The sequence below is a fragment of the Dryas octopetala genome, chromosome 2 (assembly GCF_963921425.1).
Source record: "Dryas octopetala chromosome 2, drDryOcto1.1, whole genome shotgun sequence".
In the NCBI taxonomy this organism is placed as follows: domain Eukaryota; kingdom Viridiplantae; phylum Streptophyta; class Magnoliopsida; order Rosales; family Rosaceae; genus Dryas; species Dryas octopetala.
Window position 1 is genome coordinate 17,062,582 of NC_141367.1, and position 18,970 is coordinate 17,081,551.

At 35.0% G+C, this 18,970-nt stretch overlaps 2 protein-coding genes and 1 pseudogene across 9 annotated transcripts; all 3 read left to right on the forward strand.

Annotated features, from left to right (window-relative positions):
* The first annotated feature begins 3,313 nt into the window (after positions 1-3,313).
* On the forward strand, positions 3,314-8,683 carry VIN3 (Fibronectin type III domain-containing protein). Of its 7 annotated transcripts, none has more exons than XM_086233338.1 (6): positions 3,314-3,495; positions 3,647-3,721; positions 3,805-3,953; positions 4,917-5,595; positions 6,672-6,991; positions 7,294-8,683. In XM_086233338.1, the coding sequence occupies exons 3-6, from the start codon at positions 3,941-3,943 to the stop codon at positions 8,532-8,534; spliced, it is 2,253 nt and encodes a 750-aa protein (XP_086089464.1). In that variant the 5' UTR covers positions 3,314-3,495; positions 3,647-3,721; positions 3,805-3,940; the 3' UTR covers positions 8,535-8,683. The 7 variants fall into 7 exon arrangements, with proteins under 7 accessions (XP_086089464.1, XP_086089467.1, XP_086089466.1 ...); XM_086233341.1 differs by having other exon boundaries at positions 3,805-3,934; XM_086233340.1 differs by having other exon boundaries at positions 3,842-3,953.
* A 3,705-nt stretch (positions 8,684-12,388) lies between these two features.
* On the forward strand, positions 12,389-14,731 carry LOC147293559 (pentatricopeptide repeat-containing protein At5g06540 pseudogene; annotated as a pseudogene).
* A 5-nt stretch (positions 14,732-14,736) lies between these two features.
* LOC147293560 (ribulose bisphosphate carboxylase small subunit, chloroplastic-like) lies at positions 14,737-16,660 on the forward strand. Of its 2 annotated transcripts, none has more exons than XM_086230526.1 (3): positions 14,737-15,582; positions 15,674-15,805; positions 16,353-16,660. In XM_086230526.1, exons 1-3 carry the CDS (start codon positions 15,436-15,438, stop codon positions 16,479-16,481), a joined length of 408 nt encoding a protein of 135 aa, XP_086086652.1. In that variant the 5' UTR covers positions 14,737-15,435; the 3' UTR covers positions 16,482-16,660. The 2 variants fall into 2 exon arrangements, with proteins under 2 accessions (XP_086086652.1, XP_086086651.1); XM_086230525.1 differs by having other exon boundaries at positions 14,750-15,582; positions 16,230-16,660.
* Positions 16,661-18,970: the final 2,310 nt, after the last annotated feature.

Sequence of the window (18,970 nt, forward strand, 5' to 3'; positions counted from 1 at the left end):
CATTAGCTCATTTTTAAAAGTTTGAAGGATAAATTAACCAAATGTTCAATTTTGGGGGCACTTTTAACACCTGAGTCATAATTGAGGAGGTAAAATGCCTATTAAGCCTAATTTATAAATTCCAAAGCCATTATATTTTAACACATTCAAATATCAAACTAGGTTCTGATTTAACGCATTCACTCCTCTAATGTTTCATGTAAATTTTTAATTATTATTTTCTTAGCATATTACAACTCGAGCCTCAAAACCCAAGCACTAAACTTCATAATTGAGATTTGGACTTCGGATCTCAATGTTTATAATATAAAATTCCACAAAAAAATTATAAACCCTATATGACAATATATGATATTATATATATCTCTTTATTTATTGTGAATTTATTTTGAATGAAATACTCTACTTTAACATTATATTGAAACAAATAATTCAACTGTGAAACTCAATTATCACACACATATTCTACATCGCTTAATATAAATCATCCACACATTTCCTAAGTGACCCAATATGATTTATTCAAGCATTTCGTAATTGTAACGATAAAACGGCCGAGAGAAGCTTGATGGCTAATAAGGCAAGAAAACCACCAACCATAGTAAACCATTGTTGCATGTTACATGTTGCATGTTGCATGTTGCATGTTGCATGTTGGTCCAATAAGATAACACCCTCCCACTCTGGTAAGGCAAGAGACCAATGGTTTGGCATGGGGAGCACCATCATCGATTCATTGTACAAATTTAATAACAAGTCAACAAATTTTAAGAAATCATGCAAAACCCCACCTTTTGCCTTAATTATCTGACACTTGTATCATTTTTGTGGGGGGATTGTGGGCTATCCCTCGTGCACTTGACAAGTCCTATCACCCTTCTGTTTCTTCTCATTCAACTGGCTTATAACTTATTAGCACAACAAAATCAATCTGAATTTAAAGTGTTACTTCCGAATTGACACTTTTACCCCTCTTTGGTTGTTTGTTTATATTTTGGGCCCATACTTGTTTATTAGCAAAATTGAACCATCAAATATGGCCCCCCCCAACCTAACAATATTAAAGTGCCAATATATTACATGGACCAAGAAGAAAAGAAAGTGCTAATACAATATTACGTTTTCTGCTTGACAACTTTTTATTATTTTATAATTTCATGCACAACTTCTTGTCCTAGAGTTTTCACAAAAAAAGAAAAGAAAAGAAAAATAACTTCTAGTTCTAGAGAGTTTGGGTGCCACTTACTCTATAATATATGAATCGTAATATTTTCTTGACATTTAAATGGCTAAAATAACCTTTATTGTCTGTAGGCCAAATTACACAGATAGTCTATATGATTTGATCATTCTACATGCAATCTATCCCGTGGTTTAATTATTTTTCTTAATTATAATACTCATGTTTTGATATATGGTACAATCTTAGGATAGATTTCATTTTCTTCAATTTAAGTGATGGAGGGATCGCGTGAATGTATATTTTCGTCATTTCACCTTCATATAAAATTTAGTTGATATTCCTCCATAAGACACGAAATTATGACAAGAAGTAATGTAAGATATCAATTAAATTGTCACGAAATTAGGAATTTAAAATGAATATATTTCTTGCATCATTATTGCAAGTTATTAACTAAAATAACTTAAGTGAATGTAAAATGATGAAAAATAGCTCTTTTAATGGAGAAATTATTCTATGTAAATGATACACTGCCACATAATGTAACTAATCTAACGTGTCATAATATGTGTGTATGTTATTAATACTATACCCTAAAAATATAAATAGATCATTCAATAATATCCTTTCACGTTAGATTAGTTATACCACGTTGAATTGATTACACCACGTGGCAGTGTATTGGATACACCTAATAATTTTTCCTCCTTAGTGATGCACATGCATGTAATCCCATCGTCACTTAAGTTAACCTAAAATAAAAGGTGTCTTAAAAATTACACAAAAGGTTATACATTAAAAAAATTTAAAACACATAGGTTAGATTGTACAAATGACCAAATTACAGGGACCACAATTTGACTTTATTTCTAATTACATATTCCTCAAGGATTATTCTCCTAATTGTTTTTTCAAAAAAATTATTCTCTTATACTTTTGTTTTTCTTGAAAGGGTATGTATAGAATCATTCACAAATTCATGCAAATATTTATAAAGAATCAAAGCTCAAACTAATTATTACCAATTTCAAAATCTCAATCAATTGATTTACTTACTCATACCATTATATGCATGATAATTCTTTTGCTATAAAACACAAACTGTCATTTTTAAGTTTTTGAGGTCAGCCCAAGTGAGGATAAGTAGGGTAATGAGATCTGATTTGGTTAAATACAGGGTTTGATTCCCTACATTATTATAATCAGAATAACTTTCCTTTTTATATATATGGCTAAAATAATAGAGACATAAAAAAAAACAATAATGCTAATTGTCCCACATTTGTATACCACCTTATGTGTCATTACTTTACTGGAAGGGTATTTTTTTTTTTTTAGGTATTTTTTTTTATTTTTTGGTATCCAATGCATGAATGCCATGTAAGGTGGTATGAAATTGTGGTATAAAAATGTGGTAAGTGTAGCATTACTGAAAAAAAAAAATTAGGGTTGCAATGCATGTGTAACTCATATGTGGGAGAATACCACATTTTAATAGAAATCATTGAAGTCGAGGCATACTTTTGTTGAGCCTAGGGTTCTTATGAAGAATAATGTTAGACATCTCAAATTAAAAACACAAATTTAAATATTAAATTGTTATTAGTTGAAAATAAGATAAAATTTCCTAAAAAAAAAAAAGATAAAAATAATCTTGACCAACAAAAATATGCCATGTCATCAAGATTCATTTATTCCAGTACTGCTAGCAATTCTAAAATTGTATACCATTCAGGGACAATCAATTTTTTTTTTTTTTTGGCTACTTATTCAGGGACAATCATTAACATAAGTCATTCTATGTATCACTAGAGTCACTAGACCACTAAGTAGTGACCAAAAAGGGAAACCGAAAACTCATCAAATAATAAAATAAAATCACAAAGGACCAAAAACGAATGAGACTAATTTGGTAATTTAAAATATCATATTAATTACAATTTACAAATAAAAGTACAATGAAAATAAGGAAAATGGTAAATAAGCAGCAATAACGCTTGAGTAGTTGAGTGAGTGAGAGAGAGAGAGAGGTGAAAAAGAAGATGACATGCAGCCGCTTTTGCCCTTGTCGTAGACTCTCTCTCTCTCTCCTCTCTTAAATAAATTGATTTAATACTTTTTCCCTTCTCTTTCTCTTTCACTAAACTCTCTCTCTCTCTCTCTGAATTAGAGGAGGAAGAAGAAGCAGCGGGCTAATAGTCCTGCTCATCGAATCTCCTTCCACTGAAAGGAAAACAAAAGGGTGGAGGTGGAGGAAGAGAGAGAAGTCATGGATTCGTAGGTTGTGCAGAATTTCAAGCGTCTTTTTCTTGGTAGTTGTTATTCTATTCCCTCTCATTCTCTCTCTTCATCATCCACCCCTTTCTTTCTTTTTTGGGTTTTTTTTTTTTACTTTTACTTTTGCTATTTTTGTTCCTATGTGGTGGTCTCTTTCTCTGTTCTGAAGGTTTTTCTTCTTTGCAGGTTCACAGAATTTGGGCTCTTGGCGGTAATGTGCTCGCTATTCAACAACTATGGCCACGGATTCTTCCTTTGAGGGTAACGCATCTGTTGTTTTTCTCTTCTATTTTCTTTGTTATGCTCAACTTGTTTCTGGGTTTTGATTTATCTTGATCTTTCAGTGATTGGTTTTGATGTTTTTCTTGATTGGGAAGTAAGGATTGCATCTTTTGCCGGATGTGCAATATGCATATTAGTCAGATTGCAGGAAATTGCGTTTTGTTCTTGATTTGAGCTTCTGGGTTTTTATGGGTATGGATGAATGTTGACGGTAATTGTTTCTGTTATATTATTTTTGTATTTATAGTGTTTGTTTAATTATTGTTTCTTGATTGATCTTTGCTTTTAGATCACCTTCCCTGTGACAATATTCAGTATTTCGCAGCTAAATTGTGAAGGATAGATTTCTGAGTTGCTTAGCTGCATTTCATCCGATGAAATAATGCAGTGGTGTCTTTTTTCGCTGCATAATGTTATCTCTTTTCATTATTTAGGAGACGTAAGCTTTATATTTTTTAATGTGTTTATGTTCACGAGTACGCTATCTTAGCAAGTAACTAATGAGGAGGCTCTTAAGAAAATGCAGAGTCAGGGGTATATCAAAGTCAACTGAGTTTATGCTTGGTTCCAGGATTGGAGTGGACTTGATGGGATCTTACCCAATTATGTGTGACCGTCCCATGCAGTTCTTATTCTATTGGTGTAGTTGGGCTGTCTTTGTAAATGCAAGTCAACCAATTCCAAAATAATTGCTTGCAGTTTGTTTTACTTTAATACCAAGTTCATTCCACCACAAAACTTAAACTTTGGATTCAGCTTCTTAATGAGTCTCTGAAGTGGCTGGTAATGGGGATTAGTAGACAGTTATATAAGGGTGTATGTTAGTTGGTTAGAAATTTGTGTTACTGATCTTATCATGTTTCTGGTTCCTTATTGTTGACATGTGATGCACATGGACTATGGAGTCACAGTGATGATCCTAATTGAGAAAATGTGCAGACACGAATGTTAAAGATTTGGATTTGTGAGGAATTTTGATTCAAAATATGGTTTCTTTTGGAGTTGAAAATCTCTCTTTTTTATTTTTATTTTTTTTTAATTTGTCCATCATCTCTCTCAATATATCTTTCCCCTTTTTCTTGGAATTATTCAGAGATCTCTGCTTTTTCTTTCTTCTATTCAACTCTTTTACTTCCTATATGCTGATATACATATTCTTTTTCCATGGCTTTAGGACTTGCACTTGATCAGTCAAAGTGCAGTAAGTTAAGCATGGAGAAAAAGAGAGAGCTTGTCTATGAAATATCTAAGTGGTCACATGGTGCCTCTGAAATGCTACAGTCATGGAGCCGCCAGGAGATTTTACAGATCCTATGTGTAGAAATGGGGAAAGAAAGGAAATACACTGGCTTGACAAAATTGAAAATAATAGAGCACCTTCTGAAAATTGTGTCTGAAAAGAAACCAGCGGGAAGTGAGGTTGTAACTGACCTTAAACCACAGTCATCTACTGCACCTGGCCAAAGAACTACCAAAAGGCAGAGGAAAACTGAGAATCCATCTCGACTACCTGTTCCAGAAAACAGTATTTCAATCAATAGTAGTGGTAGTGACTTAACCAATACTAAATTCTGCAAAAACTCAGCTTGCAGAGCTACCTTAAATCGAGAAGATGCATTTTGCAAGAGGTGTTCATGCTGCATCTGTTATCAGTTTGATGACAACAAGGACCCTAGCCTTTGGTTGGTTTGCAGCTCGGAGCCTCCGTTCCAGGGTAATTCATGTGGCATGTCGTGCCACCTTGAGTGTGCTTTAAAACATCAAAGATCTGGTATTGGAAAAGAGGGAGGACACAGAGGACTTGATGGGAGCTTTTATTGTGTATCTTGTGGGAAAATTAATGATTTGCTCGGGTAAATATTTCCACATATTAACTTTATTTTTTATATTTTTTGGAGTTTTATAGACAACTGTGTATAGGTTTGATGGATTTCATTTTTATTTTTGAAGTTCATCCTAAGACCTCCAGTTTATTTTTTTCTTTATGATTTTTTAGATAGTTATAATTTAATAATTTTGGACAATGGACATATCTCTATTTCTATTCAGAATTAATGGTTTTATATTTATTAATTTAAATAGCTCATGAATAAAAAGGCATAATAACTTAGTTGATGGGCTTTGCTTCCTGCTATAGTGGTTGTACGAGAGTCAGATAATTTTCATGACCATTCACACTTAATTTGTTTTATTATCATGTCATATCACTCCTATGTACAAAATTCATAGACCATGGAATAAAGAACTGCAATCTTTTGAGGACTTATCTAGGATTCTTAGTGTGCAATTTATCCTTGAACAATATTACAAGTTTGTACAATCGTCTAAGATGCAGTATTGATTTTTTCTTTTCTTTTTAATCAGTTGGCATTTGTAAATATGAGTTCTACTACCCTATATCAGTTTTAGTTGTGTTTTTGGTGACTGTGATGTGACCTTTTATTAATTTGGGTTATTCTTGCTTTTAAGTGGGATAAGCAATTGCAATTTCCTTAACGAGGTGACTTCTCTCAGTGAAGGTCATGGAGGAATGATACTGAAGAAGCATTTGAGCAGAGTTTTTGTTTCTCATCTTATGCTTTGGCAGATAGGAATTAGTCTTTTATCTAATCAAATCAATAAAAATCAGTCTCTCAGAAGCTCTTTTTTGGGATCTCGTTGCGTTGGATTACATAAAAAACACATTATTCTGGGATGGATTTCCTGGGATGCTTTCCCCCCTCCTCTGTGTGTTTGTGCTGTTCATCAGATGCAATTAAATGGTTCTCTGGGGTGATGTTTATAATGAAATACTTGCCAGCTGTACAAAGCATGTAATATCACGATGAAGAGCATAATTTGTACTATTTTTCTTTACTGGTTAGTTTAGATGTCACTGTTTCCTCGTATACAACAATCTGATTGGGATTTTCTTCTTACATGTATTTAGATCCTTGCGAAAACAACTAGTGATGGCAAAGGATACCAGACGGGTGGACATACTGTGCTATCGTGTCTCTTTGAGTCATAAGCTTCTCAAAGGGACTGAAAAATATCAAAAGCTTTATGAGACTGTGGGTGAAGCTGTGAAGAAACTTCAAGATGAAGTGGGTCCATTAACTGGATTACCTGTAAAGAAGGGTCGGGGTATTGTTAACAGGCTTTCTTCTGGACCAGAGGTTCAGAAGCTTTGTGCATTTGCTGTGGAGTCATTGGATTCAGTGCTTTCCAGTGCAACATCGCAACCATTGCCCAAGCTTACAATACAAGGTAATCTAATATGTGTAACTGTCACACCATGACCACAATCATTGGATTTACTTGCACTCCAAAATTCTCTGGCCACCCTGTGTAACAAGCATAATAATGATATTAGTTGCGAGAAGTGATTAGTTTCATATGGATCTCTTCAGTTATTTGATTCCAGAGTTATCTGGTTTCTTTGCTCTCATCACGGAAAATCCAAGAGGTTTCTGGAGAAATTTTCTTAAATTTTGTTTATCATTTTCTTCCAACATTTGTGTGTCAAGGGATTTAATGGTTGTTTTGCTGTTGTCTTTCAAAAATTTCAGATTCAAATTTGATTGCTCAAGACATGGTCAGATTTGAGGATGTCCATGCGACATCTCTCACTGTGGTTTTGGGTTCTGAAGATCCTTCCCATGAAAATGTAGTTGGTTACACGTTATGGTATCGTAAAGCTCATGATATGAATTATCCAGCAGAACCAACTTGCACACTGTTACCAAAGACAAGGTTTGTTATCACAGGACTAACTCCAGCTACAGAGTACTTTTTCAAAGTCACTCCATTAAGCGTCTGGGTCGCACGACAGAAGAACACCCAACATACAGATGCACATTTTAATGGTACAAGGAATTTAGGAACATGTGAAGTTCGGTTCTCCACAGGTACTGCTGTTGATGAAGTCCCAAATTGTTCAGTGGCAGAGAGAAGTCAGAGCCCAGCTACCAACTATAGTAGCCTTTCCAATCCTTCTTCAGTGGAAGATGAAACTAATAACATTACTCCATATAGTGATCAGGCTGATAACCGAGTGGACAATTATCTTACTCATTGCAAGGACACTGAAAAGACTGTTTCTGCTAACATATCAAATGATGTTATCAGCTGCGATAGCATGGGCGGAGGACCTACAGCAGATGCAGTTTCTTTGCTGGATGAGGAACATGCCATTGGGATGGTTGGCCCCATATCCAGATCCGATGTCCTAAAACTTGAGTACAAGCAATCACCAGACGGCCAAATTATCGAAGACATCAGCACTGATAATGGGTCTAATTCCCCTGTTCGAACTGGAATGGAATGTGTGCCATTTGTTGGTAGCTCAGAGGCTGGCTTGCCCATCACTCCTTGCAAATTGGAAATACTTAAAGATGGGCTAGGAAGGAATGAAAGATCCAATTCCAGCAGCAAGGATTTAAAAAATGGAACTGGGAAAGGAGAAGAACCCCAAGATGGGAGCACATCAAAGAAGAGAAGTGCGGAAAGGCAAGATGGGGAGCATGTGGCAAATGGGCTTTCAGATAGGGATTTTGAGTACTATGTGAAGGTCATCAGATGGTTAGAGTGTGAAGGACATATCGAGCAGAACTTCAGGCAGAAATTTCTGACTTGGTATAGCTTGAGAGCAACCCCACAGGAGGGAAGGATTGTGAAGGTCTTTGTAGATACATTTATTGAAGATCCGGCGTCTCTTGCAGGGCAACTTGTTGACACCTTTTCAGAAAGTATTTCATGCAAGAAAGCATCTGTTGTGCCAAGTGGGTTCTGCATGAAGCTTTGGCATTGACCATCCTCTGCTACAGCAATTCGTTTGAGACCCCCCCACCATTTTTCATTTAGTGCATCATCAATTATATTAGCATCATCATTTGCCATTCTTATGATGTAAGGATGCTAGAATTCATTTCTTATTACAATGCAGTTTCTGCTTCATTCGTTGATATGTTTCCACTAGCAATTCATTTTTTGACAGTTTATTAAGTAACAAAAAATGCTGACAGTTGGATGCTGGTGTTGATCAAAGGGCCAAAGTTAAAATCCCAAATTTCATCAGGGTTTTATGAAAATTTGATCTTATTAAAGGACCTTAATCTAAAATCTTAATTTTTTTTTTTTCTTTTTTAAATAATCATATCTTTACTTTTCTTAAATAATCATATTTGTATGTGTAGTTTAAACAAAAAAATTAATATTTTTGTACATGTCCTTTCTATTGAGGAATCCCTTAAATAATTTTATTTGATAGATTTTTCATAGAGAAATTGAAAATTATTTAGCTATCTAACTTTAATCAAATAAATAAATAAACAAAATATTTTTGATAAATACTTGAAATGATGACCATTTAATTAAACGGGTAAATGATCTTCATTTTAACTAATTTTTTGTAAGGATGATTTTTCAATGGAAAACTAAAATGTAAACGGTTCCGATTATCAAAATATAATGTGGAGTGAGCCCCACAAAAGATCTCTTATTTACCTTTAAATGAGGGCTCCCTCAATAAAAAGGGCTCTTAATTTTTATAACTCTATTGGTTTGAATTCTCTATCCCCAATATTGTTTAATAGAATAAAATTCTAAAAAACAAAAAATAATTTCATACAAATTCTTTATTTTAGAGTAGAATAATTCTATAATTAAAATGAGATACAATTCATCAATTGTACGGTCCATACGAAAAAAAGAGAAATAAAGCACATGACAACATGGATTCAGATTCTCTCTTAGTTTTTCTCTTTGTAGTTTATGTTAATCTTTTAATTTTAGTCATGTATTTATTATCTAAAGATAAAAAACAAAAAATAAAATAAACTCGTAGCCCCTTTTGTTTGTGTGAATTAAATTGTATTCTTATATTTATATTACACTACGATATAGTGAATGATGACATTTGAACTTTTTTTTGTGTATGATTGTAATACCAAGTGTGATTAATTTACTAAAATTATAACATGTGTATAATTTTAAACGTATTAATTAAGATTTAGAGTGTTAAATTTTAGAGTTAAATACAAAAATAATCCATGAATTTTACAGTAAATCTCAATTTGGTCTATTAATTATAAAAAATGTCAATTTGGTCTACAAACTTTTCAAGTTGTACCAAAACAGTAGAAATGTTATTCCATAAAAAACTTTAACAAAAACTGGTAATGTGCACAAGAAGTGACTACATTTTCATGTGACCAATTCTGTTAATTTTCGAATGAAAATTAACTTTTGTACTGCTTTGTTGGAAAATTCATGGACTAAATTTACAATTTTTATAATTAGTGGACTAAATTGAAAATTAGTGTAAAGTTCGTACACGATTTTTGTATTTAACCTTAAATATTAATAAACGTAGGTGTTGTAATTTCAATGGATTAGTCATACTTTTACATAATATTCCAGTCACAGGGAAAAATTTCTCATATGGGGATTTGGGTGGTATAAAATGGGAGGAGAAACCCTAGAGACGACAAACACTACTTGATCTTATCTGAGCAGAGAGAGAAGGCATCGAGTGCTTGAGCCACCCTCCCTTGTCCCTTCTTGTTTAGGGTTTGGGTCTGCCGGCGGCTCACCGGTCACTCACTGCTCTCTTTCCTGCGATGAAGACTGCCCGCAGTCAGAGCCCCTTCTTTTTGGGCAGTGATGGCGTCGCGGGCTTATCCCCCATCCAAATTGATTTCCACACTTATTTTTAGCGGTTTTTATGCATCACATATTCATTTGGGTACTAACCATTTTATTTGTAGAGCTCGATTTTCTTAGTTTCCTTTTGATACTAACTATTTCTAACTGCTACTGAGTGATGCTGGCTTTGATTTGCCTTACTTCATATCTTGATGTGGTTTCTCTAACTGTTAAATTTCTGTATCTTGATGTGGTTCCTGAATTTGATGTTGTTGTTTTTGTAGCTTTCTGTTTGCTTGGCCTATCACTCTGCTTTTTTTTTTTTCTTTCTTTCTGTTGTTGGTTTGTTTTTGGCTGTGTTTGTCTCTCTGGGTGTTTTAAGATTTGCTGAGTGCAGAAAAGAAGAACATCATCAATGGGTTTTTGCAGTTGGTAGCTCTGGGAATCTGTTTTTAAGCATCTTATAGTGAAGATGGATTGAAGGATGGGTTGCTGAAGGCTTGCCTCTGCTACAACTTTCTATGTTCTTGGAAGGAAGAGGAAGAGAGGTCCTTTACACTATGTTTTGTTCACTTTCAGTTTCAGCTAGAGAATGTACAAGAAAGAGAAAGAAAACAAGGTTGTAATGTTTTCATGTGTTTGGTTTTATATAAAAGGAAATAAAAGGAAATATAAAGAAAAGGGAGATGAAATTTTGGTGACTTTTGTCTTGATTTAGCTAACTTCCTTTCGAAATCTCCTCCATTTTATTGAAATAGTTTTTATAGAAAATATTTATTTACCCTGATTTTGTTGCCAATCTCATTCTTATTTTCATATCAAATAATGAATAGATGATTTAACTATTTCAATCATTATTCCCGTTCTTCATTGGTTAACCAAATATAGTGATAGTGTTGTATAATGAAAGGAAAAGAAACATAGTGTTAGGGAGGAAAGAGAGGTTGATGGTCGCGTATCAAATCTAAGAGGGTATCCCTTTAGAGTTAGTCCATGTGATGAATAAAGATGATAATATAAATGATAGGATATGAGCTCGATCATAAGAAAAATAAATAATGAATAGGATATAAGCTAGATCTCATCAAGTATATTGTTAAAAATCTAAAACGTAACCGAATAATATTTTTAGGGGAAATTTAAAATTTCTATTTTAAAGTATTATGTAACAGATGAAGAGAACATACCATTAAACAAAAGATGTATAAAGCATACACATTCACTAGCACTAGTAGTCATATAATTGTTTATAATAACACCAAAAAAAGAAAAAGTCTAATATCAAGAATAAGGGGTCAAATTCTTTTTTTTTGGTAAAACTAAAATGTTTTTTTACTTATTTTTTAAATTTGTGGCTACAAATTTTTGTTAACATTAATTTGTTTTAAGAACAACATTATTAAAGTATTCCTATTATTTTATTAAGTATATTATAATTTTAATTGTACAAATAAAATGTTATAATTAATTATCACAATATAAAATATAATTAACAATAGACATATTTTTTAATTTAAAATAAACAAATATAAATTATAGAAATCAATAAGGGTAGTATGGGTAAAATAAAATATTCATTATTGTTGTAATTCACTGCAGTTTTCAAAAGCACTTAGAAACCTACATTCTGTTTTTGCTGTGGGGAGTTGAGAATTGTGGAGGAAATCAATTTTTTATTTTTTTACCAAACACCAAAACTGCTGTAGGTGATTGAAAATTGTCATTCACAGCAACTTTTGGGTCCTCTGCAATCCCACGGGGCCTAAAAAAAAAAGAGTTACAATCATTCCAGCAGACATATAGGAATTTTCTCTACCCAACAAGTAAAATCTCCACAATATAAAATAAAGTAAAACGAGTAAAAGCATGAGTGGCAGTGTGGCACCATTATAATTCTAGACACATTCTCACAATTCTGTTTGTGTTTTCTGTTTAGCGGCTAGGTTTTTTCCATGTCACAGACTCACAGGGGTCAAAATCTTTTGAAGCTCCACTTTGTTATTCACCCTTCAATTTTTTCAGCTCAACATTTATTTTATTGACAATGAGGGGTCTTGGATTTGAATGGCTTATGGTGTTATCCTCATTTATTACAGTATGATGCCACAAACAACATTTTCCCTCCAAATTTTGATGGACCAGAAGGCTTAAAATGTGAGCTACTTGCTTCTTCTTTTTTTTGGGTGAGAGATACTTGCTTCTTTGCCAACTCCAAAGTGTTCTCCACATGAGCAGAGTCTTTTTCAAATCAGTCACAGACCCTCCTCCATATCTTCTCCTACTACAAAGATGCTCAAGCATCAACGAACTAAAGCAAATCCATGCCCATACAGTCACCACTGGTCTTGCTCGTTTTACCTACATCACCAGCAAGCTCTTAGCCTTCTCTGCACTATCAGAACACGGTGATTTGCGCCTCGCAGAGACTCTGTTTGGTCAAACTCAGAGACCCAGTGTCTTTGATTGCAATTCCATGATAATGGGGTTCTTGAAAAACTCGGAATCTGAAAAGGGTCTCTCTGTTTACACCAAAATGAGGAGGATGGGGATTGACCCAAATGCTCGTACTTTCACAGTTTTAGCTAAAGCTTGTGTTGGTGTATCTTTGCTTGGTCAGCTACATGGTCAAATAATGAAGTTTGGGCATGGCCGTGATGTTTTTGTTACTAGCTCAGTTATTAGCGTGTACTCTAAATGTGAAGCTATGGAATTTGCTCGTAGAGTGTTTGAGGAAAGTTTGGATAAGAATGTGGTTTGCTGGACTAGTCTTATTAGTGGGTATTGTAGTAATTGGTTGGTTCATGAAGCCCGTGAGCTGTTTGATGCAATGCCGGAAAGAAATGATGTTTCTTACAGTGCAATGGTTTCTGGGTATGTTAGGAATGCTTGTTTCAATGAAGCAATTGACTTGTTTCGTGAATTGAAGAGTTGTACAAATGTGAGGCTCAAAGTGTCTCTTTTGGTTAGTGTTCTTAATGCTTGTGCGTCTGTGGGCGCATTCGAAGAAGGGAAGTGGATTCAGTTGTATTTGGATGAAAATGGTTTTGAGTATGGACTTGAGCTTGGTACTGCAGGAATAGATTTTTATGCAAAATGTGGATTCATTAAAGATGCACAAGAAATGTTTAGCAGGATGCCACATAAAGATGTAACTACTTGGAGTGCTATGATCATGGGACTTGCTATTAATGGTGAGAATGAAAAGGGGCTTGAGCTTTTTTCAGAAATGGAAAAGAAGGGACCTAAACCTAATGCTGTGACATTTGTTGGAGTTCTCACTGCATGTAATCACAAGACTCTGGTAAATGAAGCATGGCGGTTAATGGGACGTATGAGTAAAGTTTATGGCATTGCTCCGGAGATTGAGCACTATGGCTGCATGATTGATCTCTTAGCCCATGCTGGACGCATGAAAGAGGCAGAGATACTAATAAGAAGTATGGCAATGGAACCGGATGGAGCTATATGGGGGTCTTTGCTTAATGGGTGTCTGATACATGGCCATGTTGAGTTAGGGGATAGGGTGGGGAAGCTTCTTATTCAATTAGAGCCTCAACATAGTGGAAGGTATGTTCTTCTAGCCAACATGTATGCCAAATTGGGCAATTGGGAATATGTGATGAGGCTAAGGAAAATGATGAAGGGTAGAGAAGTAGTTACAATATCTGCTTGGAGTTTCATTGAGGTTGATGGTGTTGTCCATAAATTTGTAGCCAACGATAAGTCTCATTCTCATTCGAGAAAGATATACAGAACTTTAAATCAACTCGGAAGGGAACTTGAAAGTTTTGCCTTTGCTAGTGATGCATCGTTACTTTAAAAACTCTTTATTGTGGAATTGGAAAGAGTAATCCATAGGCAAGTTTGTCCTGTCTGTCCCAAGATGAATCCAGCTACATATTATTACATTTTACTTTATAGAGTAGCTGAGCTGAGCTTAGCCAAAGAGAACTGAAGCATGCGTGTGATGATGCTGTTGTATTTAACTTAAATGCCTGCCTCCTTTGGTGTGTCCATAAGTATGCTATGGAATTGAGAATCTTCTTCCTGCTGCTTTTGTTCGCCAAGACCTTCGGCTATGCAATGACCGGACACAGTCATTGTCATGGGACTCTGCTACGCATTGACCTGCAATATCACCCTTTGAACGATTCAAAGTCGCTTATTGAGGCATGGGGCTTTTGGCTCCAGTGGTAGAGTTTCTTTACCCCAACACTCATGTTAAGGGTTCAAATCTTGCCCTCTCCCTCCCTTGAATTAAAAAAAATCTCTCACTGAGACAGATTAATATTTTTATGATTGTTCATATAGTTTTTAGATTATAGAGAGAAATTTCCCATGGGGGATTCTCTTGCAACTTCAATACCTCATTGAGAAGTGCTGGGGTAGCATAGTGTCCTCAGTCATTGAGGATTCTGTTGTATCCAAGCCCCTGATTCTTAAGGGTCAAAAGATGCTTGGTTGATGGTTCTTATTTGTAAGATTTTAATAATTCTCATATTCTTCATGGCATCATCATGCTTGTCTATTTTGGTTCATTTGTTTATTGAACGGCTCAACTTGGTATCTTGCCTTAGCAAAAAAAAAAGAACAACTTGGGAACCACAACAATAAATTATTTCTATCCATGTGTAAAGAAGGTTGTTGAAATACCCATGTCCACATCCCAGCATTTTTTTAACTTTTTCTAAGATCCATGAAAAGCCAATGGCAGAGATGAGTCATATCTTCTTTATATTTAATTGAAACGGTTACTATGATGTCTGCAAAACTGGCTAGCAGAGACTCTCTAGTGGCACCATGAAGTTGGTGGGGGCCAATCGTTCCTTGGCATGCCAAGTGGACTATGACTGGTAGTGAGGATGGCAAAAGCAGAAGAGTTGATGAGATCAAAGGTCAAGTGCCTTATAAATCTCTCCACCACCTTGTACCCATCTCCCTCAATACCATTCACTCTTGCAACCAATTCCACCACCTTTAGAAATAAAACTTTCACTTTGTGTTTGTGTTTGTGTTTGTGCACTGACACACTGTGCTGTTTTTTTTGTTAAGCATCAAGTTTGGAGATGTCTGCTGCAATCTTTAATGCTCAAGTTGCTGCATCTGGCTATGTTGGCTTGACAACCAACCCTTCAAAAATTTTCCCAGTTAAAGATTCTATTGGGTGGACCAAGAAAACTGTCTCCAATGGTTCAAGAACTCACTGCATGAAGGTAATGTGATCTAACTAGTTAATTCCCAAGTTCCCAAAATCTCATCCATGGTTTGTTTCTCCATTTTTGCACTCTGTTCTGAATTTTACAGACATGGAATCCAATCAACAACAAGAAGTTCGAGACCCTCTCCTACCTCCCACCACTCTCTGATGATTCAATTGCAAAGGAGATTGACTACATGCTCAAGAAGGGATGGATCCCTTGCCTTGAATTCGATGAGGTAAGTTGATCTCAGAATTTTAGCTCTATATTTCTAAAAGAAATCAGATTTCAACTTCTCTAACACATAGTCATACTAGCAAGGATACCTTTCTGGTGAGGATCTTGCGCTTGGAATACCATCTACCCAAAAATTGTGAAATATGATTGAAGTAGAATCATCTGCTTTTGTTTTCTGTGGCCCTGTGCTGAGATTGTGCTTGTGTCCAAAACTCTATCGGAGCTTTTGGGGGTTAATCTTGTGGTTTAGGATTAAGCGTTTGAGGTTTGTAGGGGAAAGATAATTAAAAAAAAAGCTTGTAACGACGTAGTTTTAGATATAAACACAATATCAGCACATAAAATATAAGTAGAGAATCTGAAGCCGTAAAATTTTTGGGGGTTGATTTTGTATCATTGATATTTGATTGCTACATTTATGGAAGGTGGGGTATGTTCAAAGGGAGAATAGCAGGATGCCAGGGTACTATGATGGGAGATACTGGACACTGTGGAAGCTGCCCATGTTTGGTTGCACTGACCCTTCTCGGGTGCTCAATGAAATGCAGGAGTGCAAAAAAGCATACCCAAATGCTTATATACGATGTGTGGCATTCGACAACATCAACCAGGGTCAGTGCATGGCCTTCATCATTCAGAAGCCAACTGCCGCCACCGCCACTACCACCGACGCTTAAAAAGGCGAGATACAGTTTTCCCGGTTCCTCTATAGAGCTGCTTTCCAGGAACTCAGTTTTTCATTTTCACATTGTCGCTGTTTTTGTTCTTTGAATTCTGTGGTATGCATGCATATATGGAGGTTGTAGTTTATACTTCCCTGTTTTGGGAAGATACTAAGAAACTTTAATTTATAATAAATGCCTTTTAATCTGTGTGAGATATCCTTCAGCCCATGGTTTTTAGCTTCTTTAATGTTGGTGGTTGGAAAAGTCTAATCCCATGAATTTGAGGTTGGCGAGTGGTGGCCCCATTTGGATTGGATTTTTCCTTTTTGAAAGCTAAGCAGCCTAAGCAACTTAAAAAAAAAAAATATTATATAGGTCAATTATACGCATCTTGCTCACTTGAGCAATAAGATTTGAGCATCACAATGAGCTCAAATTCAGTGATAGGATTTGAGCATCACCAAGTGCTCAAATTGTTCAAGCGGTGGGATTGAATTTAATGGGTAGAGATCTTTTGTCCCCAAATCCTCTGTCTTTTCATGTCTCTTCTCACAAATTTTGAGAGTTTTTCTTAATTTTTATTTTACTTAAAAAAAAAAGATCAAAATGTGTGAGAGGGGACATGGAGTGACAGGGAGTTTGGAGAAAAGGATCTCTACCCGAATTTAATTATTGATATTAATAACTCATTTTAGTGGTGGGATTGAATTTAATTGCTGATATTAATAACTCATTTTAAATTGTTAGATTTGTTCTAATAGTTCCATAATATTATTTTGATACATAACAAAACCCTAACTGCCACCCCCTAAACGCCCTCTTCTCTCTCCTCAACTATATCTTCCTCAACCAAGTATTTCCAGGGGTGGGGGCGGTGGCTTTTGTGTTCCTCAAGGGATACTTTCATCCCTCTTTGTGAGAGTTTTTTCATTTCTTCATGTGAGAGTTTTTTCTTCTCAATAAAGGAAAGCTTTTTCGATCACTTTGGTTTGGTTTGTCCGTGGCGTTGTGCAGGATTTGCGTGTTGTGCAGCGTCGAATCCTGCTCTCTAAAGATCTTTCTTCCAGTTTGTCTCTGGTTGTTGTCAAAAGGTGTAGGGATGTCACTATGCTCGCCGATACCGGTATTGCCTACTGTCAAATCCGTCACCTTAATCTACTATCAGACTCGATTTAGAGATGTTGGTTGAATTGTGGACCCAAGCGCGACTAGGTCATTAATTTCTACAGTGTCTCGCTGGCTCTGTTTGGCGGTTGTAGTGTTTGCTCGATGCTGACGTTATGAGATTGGACTCTTATTTCGTTGTAAGCGTTTAGCTTGTTGGCCCTATTGTTGTAAGACTTTTTGTCATATCGTTGTATTTTTTATATCCTTTTTGCTGTTTTAATGCAATGTTATTGCTTTATAAAAAAATAAAAAAATATCTAATAGTTCCCTACGTTCAAGACGGAGCCGCAAAAAGAAAAGCTGCCCTGGGTGAAACTAGTTGTCTTTCACTCACACACCGGAGCACAAATAGTGCTACAGCTATTACCTCTTGTTTATAATATGTACATGGATTATTATGTTGTGGTGGGTTCTATTATTCTATATGAGGTTTATACATAATCGATGATACAAAATTAAAACTTCTCTAGATCCCAGTGTAATATTTTACCACCACTGACGAGTATTAGATTTGTTTCCACTGACTGAGTTGTATTTGACCAAAAAAAAAAAAAAACTGACTGAGTTGCATCCGGCTACCATAAGAGATAAAATATGTGGGATAAGTAAAGAATAACGATACATGTAAGACTAGATTTACTTAAATAAAGTATTCGTTTTAACAATCATGCTAAATGTAACTCTTGAATGTGTTATCTCTTAGTTGTTCCTCATATTAGCTACTGTCTTATAAATTTTTTGAATAATTGCCCTAAAACCTGTCAATGATTCCTCTCAATAGTGTATTAAATTATTGATTCACTTTTAATCTTTCCATTAAAGTTGTACTAGTAGTCTTGTTTTATGTAGGTGAGTGTTACCACAGCACTAATGGTTCGTGATGTCACGTTTCAGTTTGATGGGCACATTTCAGACAATTAGTTTACTTACCACCATTAAAATCTTATAATCTAGACTCATCTTTCTTATATATGCTTACTTTTCTCATGTTTATTTATACTTCTTTCTCATGTTTATAACAATATTTAAGAGCATTTACCCTACCCTTACATGAGATCCAAAGTTCAAATCTCCTCGCCTCAATATTGTTCGATTAAAAAAAAGAAAGATATATCTCAACCTTGTTATCTTCTTTTTGTCTTTTCTTTTTTCTCCTATTTGTTTTCTTTGAGTCATGGGCTATGCCCATGGTCCCAATGAGCTTACTTACGGTAGTCATAACAATAATAAGCTTATATTGATTAGAACTTAGAAGCATAAAAAATTACCCAACACAATGTGTTTCAAATGAATTGAAAGTGATTAACTATAATGTAAATCTTACAAATTTGAAA